The 13,800-nt window shown below is 45.2% G+C and overlaps 1 protein-coding gene across 1 annotated transcript; it reads left to right on the top strand.

Annotated features, from left to right (window-relative positions):
* Nucleotides 1-1,255: 1,255 nt before the first annotated feature.
* On the top strand, nt 1,256-11,017 carry LOC310672936 (vomeronasal type-2 receptor 26-like; the record flags this gene model as incomplete). The annotated part of the gene is made up of 4 exons (XM_083430619.1): nt 1,256-1,282; nt 3,150-3,235; nt 9,517-9,812; nt 10,116-11,017. The coding sequence occupies 4 exons, from the start codon at nt 1,256-1,258 to the stop codon at nt 11,015-11,017; spliced, it is 1,311 nt and encodes a 436-aa protein (XP_083286745.1).
* Nucleotides 11,018-13,800: the final 2,783 nt, after the last annotated feature.

The following is a 13,800-nucleotide window of genomic DNA, read 5'->3' as shown; positions in this document are numbered from 1 at the left end:
GTTGCCCCATAGGAAAGCATGATGCAAACTTTTGCAAACATGTTTTCTCCTGTCACACACCTGTGCAAGCAGCCGCAAAGAGACCATGAAACTTTGAGGAGGTGATTATATCTCCCCTGCAATTATCAAAAACATTGTGATTGATTTGTGTTCTCATAGGGTTTTCCAGAGGTCACTTTTGAGATCAGTAATAATAATAATCAGAATCCAGAATCATTGATCATTCTTTTTGCCAAATACGGAAACAAAGCAACATAAATATGTATACTGAGCTATTAAGAACGAGGGCTGGGATTTAGACCATCAGAGGTGGTAGGCTAGTCTGAAATTTGTTTCTCTGTTAGCACCGAAGCCAGCCTCAAGCTCCTCCTCTGAGAAGTCAGTTACAGGATGAAGATTCTGTGTATCCTTCCTAGCAAATGCTTCTGTCATTGCTCTGAATATAATAAAATCAGCTGAAGGAAGTTCTCACTTGTTTGTGCCTAAAATGATCCTTCTGTTAGTCTTGCTTCATTTGCCAGTTGAGGTAGCAATGATGGAAGATCTAGATCTGTCAGACCTACGGACATCTTCAAATAATTATTACAGTCCAGGGGATTACATCATCGCTGGAGTTATACCTGTGAGGACCGCTCTGTATCCAAAACATGCTTTCAGGTCTGACCCTGTCGTTGACTTCCTCCCGTAAGTGCTATCTGCTCATAGCTTTTGATTTTTCTCAGCCAGTTCTTAACTTTCCTGTATACTGTCTATATACAGAGTGAGCAGCAGATTCTTAAGATCCATAGTTTAGCAGAATGGTTTGAAATGTGACCGGGGCAGTAGGAGGCTCACCTGCAGATATGAAGGAAATTTGCCCCAAAGTTGTAGGGCTCTACCCTAGCACTGCTTTACTCCATCAGCCTGAGTGGTTTCTTGTCACATCTTCTGCATATATCCATTTTAATACACTGTTTAAACTGGTCAACGTTCCATTTGTTTTCCATCCAGAGTATTACAGATGAACTACCAGCATGTTTTGGCCATTTTGCTTGCCATTAATGAGATCAATGAAAACCCCAAGCTCTTACCTAATATCACCTTAGGTTACAATATCTTTGAGAACTGTTTCAGTGTCAGGATAACCTACGAAGCCACAATGGACCTCCTCTCAACTGGGCATTGGATGGTCCCTAATTTCAGGTGTGGACAACATGGAAAGAACCTGGCTGTTATTCAAGGAGGGGACTTTGAAACTTTTTTTCAGATGTCAACCATGCTAGACCTCTTCAAGATCCCCCAGGTATGGAGAAGGGGGGGGGGGACCTGTCAGAGCAAATCTCAGATCCAACTTTTTAAACTTGAAAGCTTTCACATGAAATGTCAGGGTGGTATAAAAGCAATATAATATTCCAAAGCAGAACAAAACAATAATGAAAATCACTACTCAGTTTTAAAAAGTTGTGATAAACACATGTACTCACACACTTCACATTCTGTGTGATATAGAAAAATCATATAAATTGTTAAAAATAGAGTAAAAGTATTTAAGTTTGAAAATGTTTATACACAGTGCAGGTGATACCAACTTGTTGGACCACACAGATGGAAGGTTTTTTTGCATGCACGCACACACACACACACAAAATTGCCAAGGGAGCCAAATGTACACTGAATGAAAATAAATGCCAATGATCCTAAATCCACTTACCTGGCAGTAACTCCAAAAAAATTCAGTGGGACTTATATCTGAGTTTGAGTGGAAGCTATTTTAGGATGGCAAACTGTCTTGTGGGATGGATTGAGTAGGTAGAGGAGGATATATTAATTACAAATTATCTCTCCTGGCAGCAGTGGGGTTGAAGAGAGTTTTGAAATCCCATCCTTGGCAGCAAAATTAAAAGCATGAGAACTAGGCTATACAGCCTGGTTTTGAGCAAGTCCAGCTAACCAACTATGTATTGGTTTCCCCTTCTCTCCCTGCTTAACCACAACACAGAACCACAACACAGACTGTAAAGTAAATGAAAGATAGTGTTTACTTATTTAATTTCTTGTGCTCATTTTCAGCAAACAGCAGGAGCAAAAATAATGCAGGTAAAAATACTTCCAGGTTACAAAATACAGTGGCACCTCGGGTTAAGAACTTAATTTGTTCTGGAGGTCCGTTCTTAACCTGAAACTGTTCTTAACCTGAAGCACTACTTTAGCTAATGGCTGCCCCCTGCCGCCGTGCAATTTCTGTTCTCATCCTGAAGCAAAGTTCTTAACCCGAGGTTCTATTTCTGGGTTAGCGGAGTCTGTAACCTGAAGCGTCCGTAACCTGAGGTACCACTGTACATAGCTGAATTCTAAAATGGAGTCTAAGCTGTGGAAGAGCATAAACATCCATCCATCTCCATTGAAGACATGGTATAAAAGGAAAAAGAGCAAGTGAGCAACAGGAAGGAGAAGGGTTTCAATCTTTCTTTTCTTTCACCTTGAAACCACACAGAGCTCTCTCTCTCTACCAGTTGCATTCCTATGGTTTGAGTCTGCCTACCTAGAAATTTACAGCTCTGTGGTTGTTAGCCTCTGTTGTTGTTTAGTCGTTTAGTCGTGTCTGACTCTTCGTGACCCCATGGACCAGAGCATGCCAGGCACTCCTGTCTTCCACTGCCTCCTACAGTTTGGTCAAACTCATTCTGGTAGCTTCGAGAACACTGTCCAACCATCTCGTCCTCTGCCGTCCCCTTCTCCTTGTGCCCTCCATCTTTCCCAACATCAGGGTCTTTTCCAGGGAGTCTTCTCTTCTCATGAGGTGGCCAAAGTATTGGAGCCTCAGCTTCAGGATCTGTCCTTCCAGTGAGCACTCAGGGCTGATTTCCTTCAAAATGGAGAGGTTTGTTCTTCTTGCAGTCCATGGGACTCTCAAGAGTCTCCTCCTCCAGCACCATAATTCAAAAGCATCAATTCTTCGGCGATCAGCCTTCTTTATGGTCCAGCTCTCACTTCCATACATCACTACTGGGAAAACCATAGCTTTTACTATACGGACCTTTGTTGGCAAGGTGATGTCTCTAGGCTTACTAATTAACAAGAATATACATTCTTAGATTTTTGCCTGCAAATCTCCCACAATCTCTGGACATCATTTCCAATGCTAAAGATTTTTTTCCTTTCTCTTCCAGCTCACTTACGGTTTTGTCAACCGTATTCTGAGTGAGAAAGCTCACTTCCCCTCTTCCTACTGGATGAGCCCAAAGGAAGCTCCACAGTACAGGGGGATAGCTATGCTGCTGCTGCATTTTAGGTGGACGTGGGTTGGTCTGCTTGCTCCAGACAATGAAGGTGGAAATCTCTTTGTGAGAACGATGAAGGCGATGCTCTTTAGGGATGGCATATGCGTAGCCTTCACCTTTGGGATCCCACAAATATTTTCTGACCTTCGTGTTTCAAAGAAGACACTTTTAAGATACCTAGCACTTCTTTCACAGAGGAAGGCCAATGTGATTATTTATTATGGAGATTCTGACACAATGTTTCTGTTGCCACATGTGCTGTACAGAGCTGAACTAGAAATCAATGCCCCGGTAGGGAAAGTTTGGATCTCTACAGCTCTGTGGGGCTTCACCTTAAGCACATCATTTGAGTACTGGGACGTCATATTCTTCCATGGTGCGTTGTTCTTCAGCATCCAAACAAAGAAGGGTTCAAAATCCCAGGGCATTTTCCTGACTCAAGATGAAGATTCTTTCGATCAGATTTGGTCAGAAATATTTGATTGCTCTCATTCCAAACACAGATGGTCAAGAGAAACCTGGAAAAGGTGCATGGGGAAGGGGAAAATGGAAGCTGTTTGGCTTGGGAAAGGCATGTCTGCAGAGATCTATGTTGTTTATAGTGCTGTCTATGTCATGGCACATGCCTTCCATGCTCTGATGACATCTGCATCTAGCCGTGTGATGACTACAGAACAAGGCAGATTGGACCTTCTGAACATAGAGCCATGGCGGGTGAGAGAGGGAGGGAGACAAAGAAAACTAGCCACCTATAGAGGTGGTTCCTCACTGTGCTTGTGCATATTATCTGTTGTATCCTCGCATATTATTTCCAAATCAGTCACTGCTTGGTAGGATGGGGAATGTCACTCTGCTACATCTTGTCATTGGACGTGATCCTTTGGTTCACTCCTGCTAGGCAGTTCGAATCCCTGCGACGGGGTGAGCTCCCGTTGCTCGGTCCCAGCTCCTGCCAACCTAGCAGTTCGAAAGCACGTCAAAGTGCAAGTAGATAAATACCGTATTTTTCGTCCTATAGGGCGCACCGGCCCATAGGACGCACCTCGTTTTTTTGGGGGGAAATGAATAAAAAAAATTTATTTCCCCCCCTCAGCTGCGGCTGCCGCCCCAAGCCTTGCGGACACCCGCCAGAAGCAAGGGGAGCCCTCTGGAGGGCTCCCCGTGCTTCGGGCGGCAGGCTGCCGCCCCAAGCCTCGCGCGCTCGGCGGGACCTCCCGCCAGGCGCGCAAGGCTTACCGACAGTCGCCCAAAGCACGGGGAGTCCTCCAGAGGGCTCCCCGTGCTTTGGGCGACAGGCTGCCGCCCCAAGCCTCGCGCGCTCGGCGGGACCTCCCGCCAGGCGCGCAAGGCTTACCGACAGTCGCCCAAAGCACGGGGAGTCCTCCAGAGGGCTCCCCGTGCTTTGGGCGACAGGCTGCCGCCCCAAGCCTCGCGCGCTCGGCGGGACCTCCCGCCAGGCGCGCAAGGCTTACCTACAGTCGCCCAAAGCACGGGGAGTCCTCCAGAGGGCTCCCCGTGCTTTGGGCGACAGGCTGCCGCCCCAAGCCTCGCGCGCTCGGCGGGACCTCCCGCCAGGCGCGCAAGGCTTACCGACAGTCGCCCAAAGCACGGGGAGTCCTCCAGAGGGCTCCCCGTGCTTTGGGCGACAGGCTGCCGCCCCAAGCCTCGCGCGCTCGGCGGGACCTCCCGCCAGGCGCGCAAGGCTTACCTACAGTCGCCCAAAGCACGGGGAGTCCTCCAGAGGGCTCCCCGTGCTTCGGGCGGCAGGCTGCCGCCCCAAGCCTCGCGCGCTCGGCGGGACCTCCCGTCGGGCGCGCGAGGCTTGCGGACACGCCCCCGAAGCACGGGGAGTCCTCCGGAGGGCTCCCCGTGCTTCGGGCGGGAGGCTGCCGCCCCAAGCCTCGCGCACTCGGCGGGACCTCCCGTCGGGCACGCGAGGCTTGCGGACACGCCCCCGAAGCACGGGGAGTCCTCCGGAGGGCTCCCCGTGCTTCGGGCGGGAGGCTGCCGCCCCAAGCCTCGCGCGCTCGGCGGGACCTCCCGTCGGGCGCGCGAGGCTTGCGGACACACCCCCGAAGCACGGGGAGTCCTCTGGAGGGCTCCCCGTGCTTCGGGCGGGAGGCTGCCGCCCCAAGCCTCGCGCGCTCGGCGGGACCTCCCGTCGGGCGCGCCAGGCTTGGGGACACTCGCCCGAAGCACGGGGAGTCCTCTGGAGGGTTCCCCGTGCTTCGGGCGGCAGGCTGCTGCCCGCAAGCCTTGTGAGCCTGTGGGAACTCCCACAGGGCTTGCAAGGCTTGCGGATAGCTTCCTGAAGCCTGGGGAGCGAGAGGGGTCGGTGCGCACCGATGCCTCTCGCTCTCCCGGCTTCAGCGAAAGCCTGCATTCGCCCCATAGGACGCACACACATTTCCCCTTCATTTTTGGAGGGGAAAAAGTGCGTCCTATGGGGCGAAAAATACGGTAGGTACCGCTCTGGTGGGAAGGTAAACGGTGTTTCTGTGTGCTGCTCTGGTTCGCCAGAAGCGGTTTAGTAATGCTGGCCACATGACCCGGAAGCTGTATGCCGGCTCCCTTGGCCAATAAAGCAAGATGAGAGCCACAACCCCAGAGTCGGTCACGACTGGACCTAATGGTCAGGGGTCCCTTTACCTTATCCCTTGTGAATATTTAGGAAGGTTAGCTGAGCAGGACTTATAACCAGGGTTTAGCGTTCCACCAGTTATTTTTAATTTCCATTTTATGCAGCAGAGAGAGAGAGAGAGATTATAGCTCCATGCCCTTCCATGGAGGACTCCATGGAAGTTTTGCTTAAAGCAGTGGTGGCCAAAGTTGGCCCTCCAGCTGTTTTGGGACTACAATTCCCATCATCCCTGACCACTGGTCCTGTTAGCTAGGGGTGGTGGGAGTTGTAGTCCCCAAACAGCTGGAGGGCCAACTTTGGCCACCACTGCTTTAAAGTGAAGGTTCTTACTACCGCAAAAAATAAAATAAAATTGAGAATCACTGGATTAGTTTTTGCAACCCTGTTGTGCATGTGGGGTGGGGGGGGGGAGGCAAAGGATCTCCTGCTTCCCTTTCTTCCCTCCTCAGCACATGTTCAATTAGAGTTTTAAACACTTGGGGCTGGCTTTCAAATAAGTTTGGAGATTTGGCTAAGGGTTGGATAGGGGCTGATCTGATGTACCCGACTGGGCACCATCTTGGATTGGGAGGGGAAGGTGATGGTGTGCACAGTTCTATTACCGTAAATAGTTTACAGTCACTTTAAACATTCTACTGCTATGGTGGAACATGTTGTTTTTAAATTAATATTACTTCAAGAGAAATGGCTATAGGTTTGACCTATTTCCCCCCTCTAGTGGAGGTTCCCTACCTCGGCTGGCTCCTCTCAGCTTCTGTTTTCAGTGATTCTTAGCTTTATCTTCAGACTCTTAACTGATGCAATGACAACTCAACCAACATACTGTCTGACTGCCCCCTAAATAGCACTGTGCCTATAATTTGTATTCTCATTGGAATATAACTATGGGCCCATTACTTTGAATATAATGCCCACTCAAGGATCTATCACAATTTAACCCTTTTCAATTATCCTGACCCATATAAAAGCTACATTCTGTGGTTCATCAAGACACATATGGCAAATCTTTCACAGTCTTGCTGCTTCTTGGCAGACTTCCAGCTGAACCCACCATATACATGAATCACTGCCCCAGGATTTCATTATGTAGCTGCCCAGACCTCTGTCAGAGATTAGAAACCTGTTCCCACGTTCAAGAATTGCATTGGTTGCTGCCAAAGGACTAGAAATACTGAAGGTTTTGGAGGAAGACATGAAAGGTTTTGGAGGAAGACGTGAAATTGGAAGAAATTTAAAGATTATTTACAGAAATACTATAAGATCAATGGATGTTAGAATGACATCAGATTGAATGTAAAAGGTTATTAGTAAAAAGCTCAAAATTTAAAAGATTTAATATTTTAAGATATAAGAAGATTAAGCTATACTAAGATATCAAAATTAAGACAAAAATTAATTAAGACAGAGGGAAGGGATTTGCTGATTAAATATATGATTTGGAATACAGGGAAGGGAGGTCGGAGTCGGAGAAATAAGTAAATGCAAGAATATCATGAAGATAAAATTGTTTTTATTTTTGTTTTTTCTTGTGGATACTTTTTGCTGTTTTGTGTTTGTGTAATTTTGCATTTTTTCTGTTCTTTTTTTGTTGTTTGTTTTTTCTTTCTTTGTTGTTTCATTTTTTATGTAAAAACTCAATAAAATATTTATAAAAAAAGAAAGAAATGCGCAATTGTTTATCCATCTTGCAAATATTGTCTTTTTAGCTTCACCCCTTTGTGAGAAGCATCCGCTTCAACAGTACTGCCATGGGAGAGGTGTATTTTGATGGCGATAGGGAGCTAGCGGCTGACTATGATGTCGTGAATTTTGTCACATTTCCTAACCAAACGGCCGCACGAGTGAAGGTTGGAAAGCTGCAGGCCCAAACCTCCTTGGGTGTCGAACTGACCATTCATGAGAAGGACACCGTATGGCCAAGCTGGTTTAACCAGGTAGGGGGTGGCTAGCAATGGGTGAACCTGTCAGTTTTGGTTCTCCAAGATTATTCCAATCTTAAATTCAGTTCTCCAAATTCTGGCATAATTACAATATTATTATGAAAATCTATCAGCATTTTGGTACAAATTTATCCCAATATACACATGTCTTCATGCAATTTTGCCAAATGTTCACTTTTTTTTTTGCAATGCAATTTCCTCTAAATACCATATTTACTCGAATGTAATGCACACCTTTTTGGGACAAATTACATCGTGAAAATTGGGTTGCACATTAGATTTGATGGCGCATTTATATTCGCCAGCAAACTACTTTTTTTGGTTTCAAGGTTTTGAAAATGGAGGTGTGCATTAGATTTGATGGCGCATTAGATTTGCTTAAATACAGTATATCTCACTAAAATAGAATAAGAATAAGAGTAAAGATTTTGTTATTATACCCTGCCCACCTGGCTGAGTTTCCCCAGCCACTCTTGCTACTAACATATTCATTGTCATACATTCTTAATATTTTCATATATGTGTGTGTGTGTGTGTATGCATGTACGTACACCCACCAACCCACCCACCCACATTCCTTATCTGGAGAACTGCATTGCTGATTTTGGAGAAGTGCAGATTTCAAAGGAGGACTGTATTTCTATTCTCATATTGTTTTAGAGAGTGTAGACTAGGTAGGTCGACCTTTCAATTTCAATAATAATAATAATAATAATAATAATAATAATAATTTATTTATATCCCGCCCTCCCCAGCTGAGAGGGCTCAGAGCGGCTAATAACAATAAAAGTAACACAGCAATGCTAACTGTGAGCCTGAACATCTATCGATGAACAAACTACAGAAGCTGGTCTCCATCAAAAATAGCTACAAGGTCATTGTGATATATATCAGTGATCATGTATAACAGGCATGGCCAAACTTGGCCCTCCAGCTGTTTTGGGACTACAATTCCCATCATCCCTGACTACTGGTCCTGTTAGCTAGGGATGATGGGAGTTGTAGTCCCAAAACAGCTGGAGGGCCAAGTTTGGCCATGCCTGGTGTATAAGAAGCTTTCTGTAGCATCTTTTTTTCAATAGAACAAAAAAGGAAAACAAAGCAATCTTATGCCATCCTATTTTATTTAGTCTTCCAAGGAGGGAGGAGTGGGGAAGATGTGGCCTCCAGATGCTGGTGGAATGAACATGGCCAAGAGCTAAGTTTCCATGAATTTCTGGAGGGCCGGAGGTCCCCCCCCCCCACTTTAAGGTGATAAAGGATTCCTTGTTTGAGTGTAATAGGAAAACTATGAACACAGTTAATATTTTAGGAGAAGTGCTTTGAACATCAGACATGGAGAGATATCATTTCTTCTGCAAGGCATAGACCCAACAGAACAGAACGGTTTAGTAATTGTTTTATTTTATTTTATTCTTTATTAAATTTATTTACTGCCCTATACCCGGAGGTCTCACCGGGTCACATAAAATGATCACAGTATATAAAAGAGCCACATTTTTAAAGGGCATAGGATGTCAATCAAAGGCCTGGTTAAAAAGGAATGTTTTTGCCTGGTGCCTAAAGGTGTATAATGAAGGCGCCAGGTCGACATCCCTGGGGAGAGCATTCCATGGATGGGGAGCCACTGCAGAGAAGGCCCCGTTCTTGTGCTGCCACCCTCTGGACCTCTCAGGGAAGAGGCGCACAAAGAAGGGCCTCAGAAGATGATCTCAGGATCCAGGCAGGTTCATATGGAAAGAGTCGGTCCTTGGGGTATTGCGGTCCTGGGCCATAATTTCAAACTCTGTTTCTATATACAAAGCAGTAATTCATCAAATACTCTTTCATCCCTTGATGTCCAGACAACGCCCCGTTCTACCTGCACAGAGAGATGCCAACCTGGAGCTCGCAAGGTGGTGCCAGAAGGAAAGAAGATCTGCTGCTATTATTGTGCTCCGTGCCTCGAAGGGACCATTTCTGTTCAGACAGGTAAATGGTTTTGAAGGAACAGCAAGTCCCGGGAGACGGGGGCTTGAGGATGAAAGCATCCATGTTCAGCCTGAAAAGACATATTAGCAAAGTAATACAGTGATCTTTGCAAAATTGAAACACAACATTTCAAGATGCTGATTTTGCATGGTTGCAGTCCTCCAACACAACGGAATTCCAGAGATTCCGCCCAAATCTATACAATCCTGAAAACATGAGATTGATGTGTTTTTGGATTCTCCATTTATAAAAAGGAAAAACATTGAGATTCGATGTACTGAAATAAGTTTTTCTTTCTTTCAGACGCAGGTTATTGCCTTGAGTGTCCAAAAGATCAATACTCAAACAATGAGAGGGATCAATGTATCCCCAAGACTGTAGTCTTTCTCTCCTATGAAGAACCCCTGGGGGTCACCTTGGTTTTCTTTGCCCTACTCTTGTGCCTAATCACAAGTACTATTTTGGGAATCTTCATTAAATACCAAGACACTCCACTTGTTAAAGCCAACAATCGAAACCTGACTTACATCCTCCTCGTTTCTCTCCTGCTTTCCTTTTTGTCCTCCTTTCTATTCATTGGCCAGCCTCAAAAGGTCACCTGCCTTCTCCGTCAAACCATCTTCAGCATCATCTTCTCGGTCGCCGTCTCTTCTGTGCTGGCAAAAACTATAACTGTGGTTTTGGCATTCATGGCCACAAAACCAGGGAACAGAATTAGCAAGTGGGTGGGAAAGAGTCTGGCAAATGGTATTGTCCTCTTTGGTTCTGTCTTTCAGTTTGGCATCTGTATTGCCTGGATCGGAATGTATCCCCCCTTTCCAGAACTGGACATGGATTCCCAAGTCACAAAGACAATTCTGCAGTGCAATGAAGGGTCCATCACTATGTTTTACTCTGCCCTTGGCTACATGGCTCTTCTGGCTGCCATTTCTTTTACGGTTGCTTTCCTAGCCAGGAAGCTCCCTGGCGGTTTCAATGAAGCCAAGTTTATCACCTTCAGCATGCTGGTGTTTTGCAGTGTTTGGGTCTCCTTTGTGCCAACTTACTTGAGCACCAAGGGGAAATACATGGTGGCTGTGCAGATCTTCTCCATCTTGGCTTCCAGTGCTGGGTTACTGGGCTGCATCTTCCTTCCCAAATGCTACATCCTTGTACTGAGGCCTGATCTGAATACAAAGGAGCACCTAATGGTGAAAAGAAAATAAGAAGGTTGTGTCAAATGTATAGGGCAGCCACATTTCAGCAGTCTGTATATATTTCACTGACTACATTATCATGGCTCAGTCATTCATTCATATATATATATATATATATATATATATATATATATTGCTGCTATTCTTAAAAAAGTATGAGATCATTTTTTTGGTCTTAACTGCAAGGGTCTTAACTGATGCTAGTTTATTCCACAGTGTTTTAGGCAAACTCAGTTTCATTGCTAGATGCACAAGACCAGACATTGCAGTTAGCTTGAATCTGTTAAGCAGACATGCTACCAAGTCCACTGCTAAGGATTGGAAAGTGGTTAAAATGGATTGCTCACAAAGGTACAATGCATAACTAATGCAATTTACTAATCAGAAGTCTGGAGAGCTTGAAATATATGCTGATAATAATAATTTATAATGATAATAATAATAATTTATTATTTATACCCCATCCAAGTTTTGGAAGTGACCCCACAGATGGTAAAAGCACTTCTGGTGTATGTTATATATATATAACAACTGTTTGTTTGACTGGTCATGCAAGAAACAAACTACTGTGAGCTGAAGTTCCTGTGAAGCTGAACTTAATGCTCTGACATATTGACTCAAGAATGTTGAATGGTTATTGGAATTGTGCAAAACATGAGGGTGATTGTGTCGTGTCCTATACAAGTTTATCAGGACAGCAAATCATGCTTAATTCTGAAGGGTATAAGCAAAGAACCGAATACTTGAAGATCAAGTTATGTCATGCAAGGGATTGTATCGTGAGAGGACTCATAAATGTGTCCTATATGCCAGGAAAAGAAATTCCTGCTGATTTGTTGTCAAAAGTTGTTACTAAAGAACAACTGTATGTGTTTGCAAATAAGCTGCAAATGTGCTAAGTCTGCAGCAAGGATGCCATGAAAAGGGGGAGGATATTAGTATTTCATTCTCCCATTGCTGGATCATGTGATCCTCTGTTTACATTCCTTACGGTTGTATGTGTGGCAACGGAAGTCTGTCTGATATACTTCCACTCTTTTTTCTTCTTCTCTCCGAAGAAAGGACGTTTCTGAGAGATGCTGTTCACATTAGCCATGTTATTTTGTTTTAAGTTCCTGTAAATAATAAAGAACTTTGCTATACCACATTCCTAAACAGTCTGGCTTTCTGCTGAACTCTGCTAACATGTGCATACAGCTCCACTGGATGTATGTCACAGATGTACAGGATGGCTGCTGCTATGGGACTGTACGGAAATGTTCAGGAGAATTGAAACAACAACAACAACAACAACAACAACAATAATAATAATAAATTTTATTTATATCCCGCCCTCCCCAGCCGAAGCCGGGCTCAGGGTGGCTAACAACAATCAAATAATCAAACAATCAAATAATCCAACATTCTAAAAACATTTGATTATAAAAATTAATTAAAATCAAATTAATGACAACCGTTAAGCAAAATTCTGTGCAGGTTGCCAGAGGAGGGAGTCAGGCTGGGCCCTGACCAAAGGCCTGGTGGAACAACTTTGTCTTGCAGGCCTTGCGGAAAGATGTCAGGTCCCGCAGGGCCCTAGTCTCTTGTGACAGAGCGTTCCACCAGATTGGAGCCGCAGCCAAGAAAGCCCTGGCTCTAGTTGAGGCCAGCCTAACCTCTCTGAGGCCTGGGACCTTCAGGATGAGCAGAGGCAGCCATGTAGGCACAACCTCCGGCTGTGTGCATGTAGCCCATTGGGAGACAATACTGTTGGTATATTCCGTTCCACCTTAAGAACAGGCATGATTGTTGTATGTCACATATCTGTTTACACTCCAGCACAGCTTGCTGGGAACTTCCGTTTGTGTATAGCTTTTGCTTCCTGCTTGCTTTGGACAAGAAGGGGAGAAGACATGTTTTCCTTTTGTCCTGATGTATGCTGAATAAACTGCATGTAAATATACAGCCTCTTCCTGCTACTTCTGTTGTGCAACATTATTTACTCTGCTGAGTGTATGTGCCCAGCTTCTGAAGGCTTCTGAAGCTAGGGCTGCAGTTTCATGCTGATCCAAGGACTGGAGATAGCCCAGCACACCGGCCGGTGGTCTGGGGCCAGCTGGGGGCCTACCAATTGCCCCTGATTCCTTGGGCTGCATCCCAAAAAATACATAGTATATTGTCAATACTTGGTGTGGACACCCGCCCGCCCCCCAATGTTGCTGCCACCTCTGCAAAGAGGACAGAACTGAGAATTACTGCTTAGATGCAAGGCTAGTGTGCATGGGTATTCAGAGCCATGGAAACTACTGTTAAGTGTCAGTTTGGACTATAAAGGGTTAACTATCTGCCACATGGCTAGGGAGTGCCCTTGACTTTAGACGACAATGCCCACCAGCCAAGACAGCCTGGCCAATAGTCAGAGATGTAGTTCAGCAAAAAAAACTGGAGAATAATGAGCTGCCCACAGCTCCACTTAACTTTAGTCCATTTTCATCGTCCCTTCAATTGCCCCAAGGGAAAGCACGGCATAAAGTTGTGCAAACAGGTTTTCTCCTTCCCAGGGCCTGTGAATGTGCCGCAGAGAGTATGCAAAGCGAAGGCCATATGTCCCCTGCAATTATCGAAATCACCGTTATTGATGTGTGTTCCTGTGACCAAGGTCCCTAAGTTATTTTTACCCAGAGGTCACTTTGGGATGAATAATAATAATAACCCAGAATCATTGATCATTTACCCCCCAAATCTGGAAAGAGAGCAGCATAAATATATAAATATACTGAAGTAATGAGGGTGAGGGCTGAGATTTAGCCTGT

This window comes from Podarcis tiliguerta (genome assembly GCF_965153285.1).
Source record: "Podarcis tiliguerta genome assembly, chromosome: 2".
NCBI lineage: Eukaryota > Metazoa > Chordata > Lepidosauria > Squamata > Lacertidae > Podarcis > Podarcis tiliguerta.
Note: the sequence above shows the minus strand (reverse complement) of the source record. Positions and strands in the feature narration are given on the sequence as shown.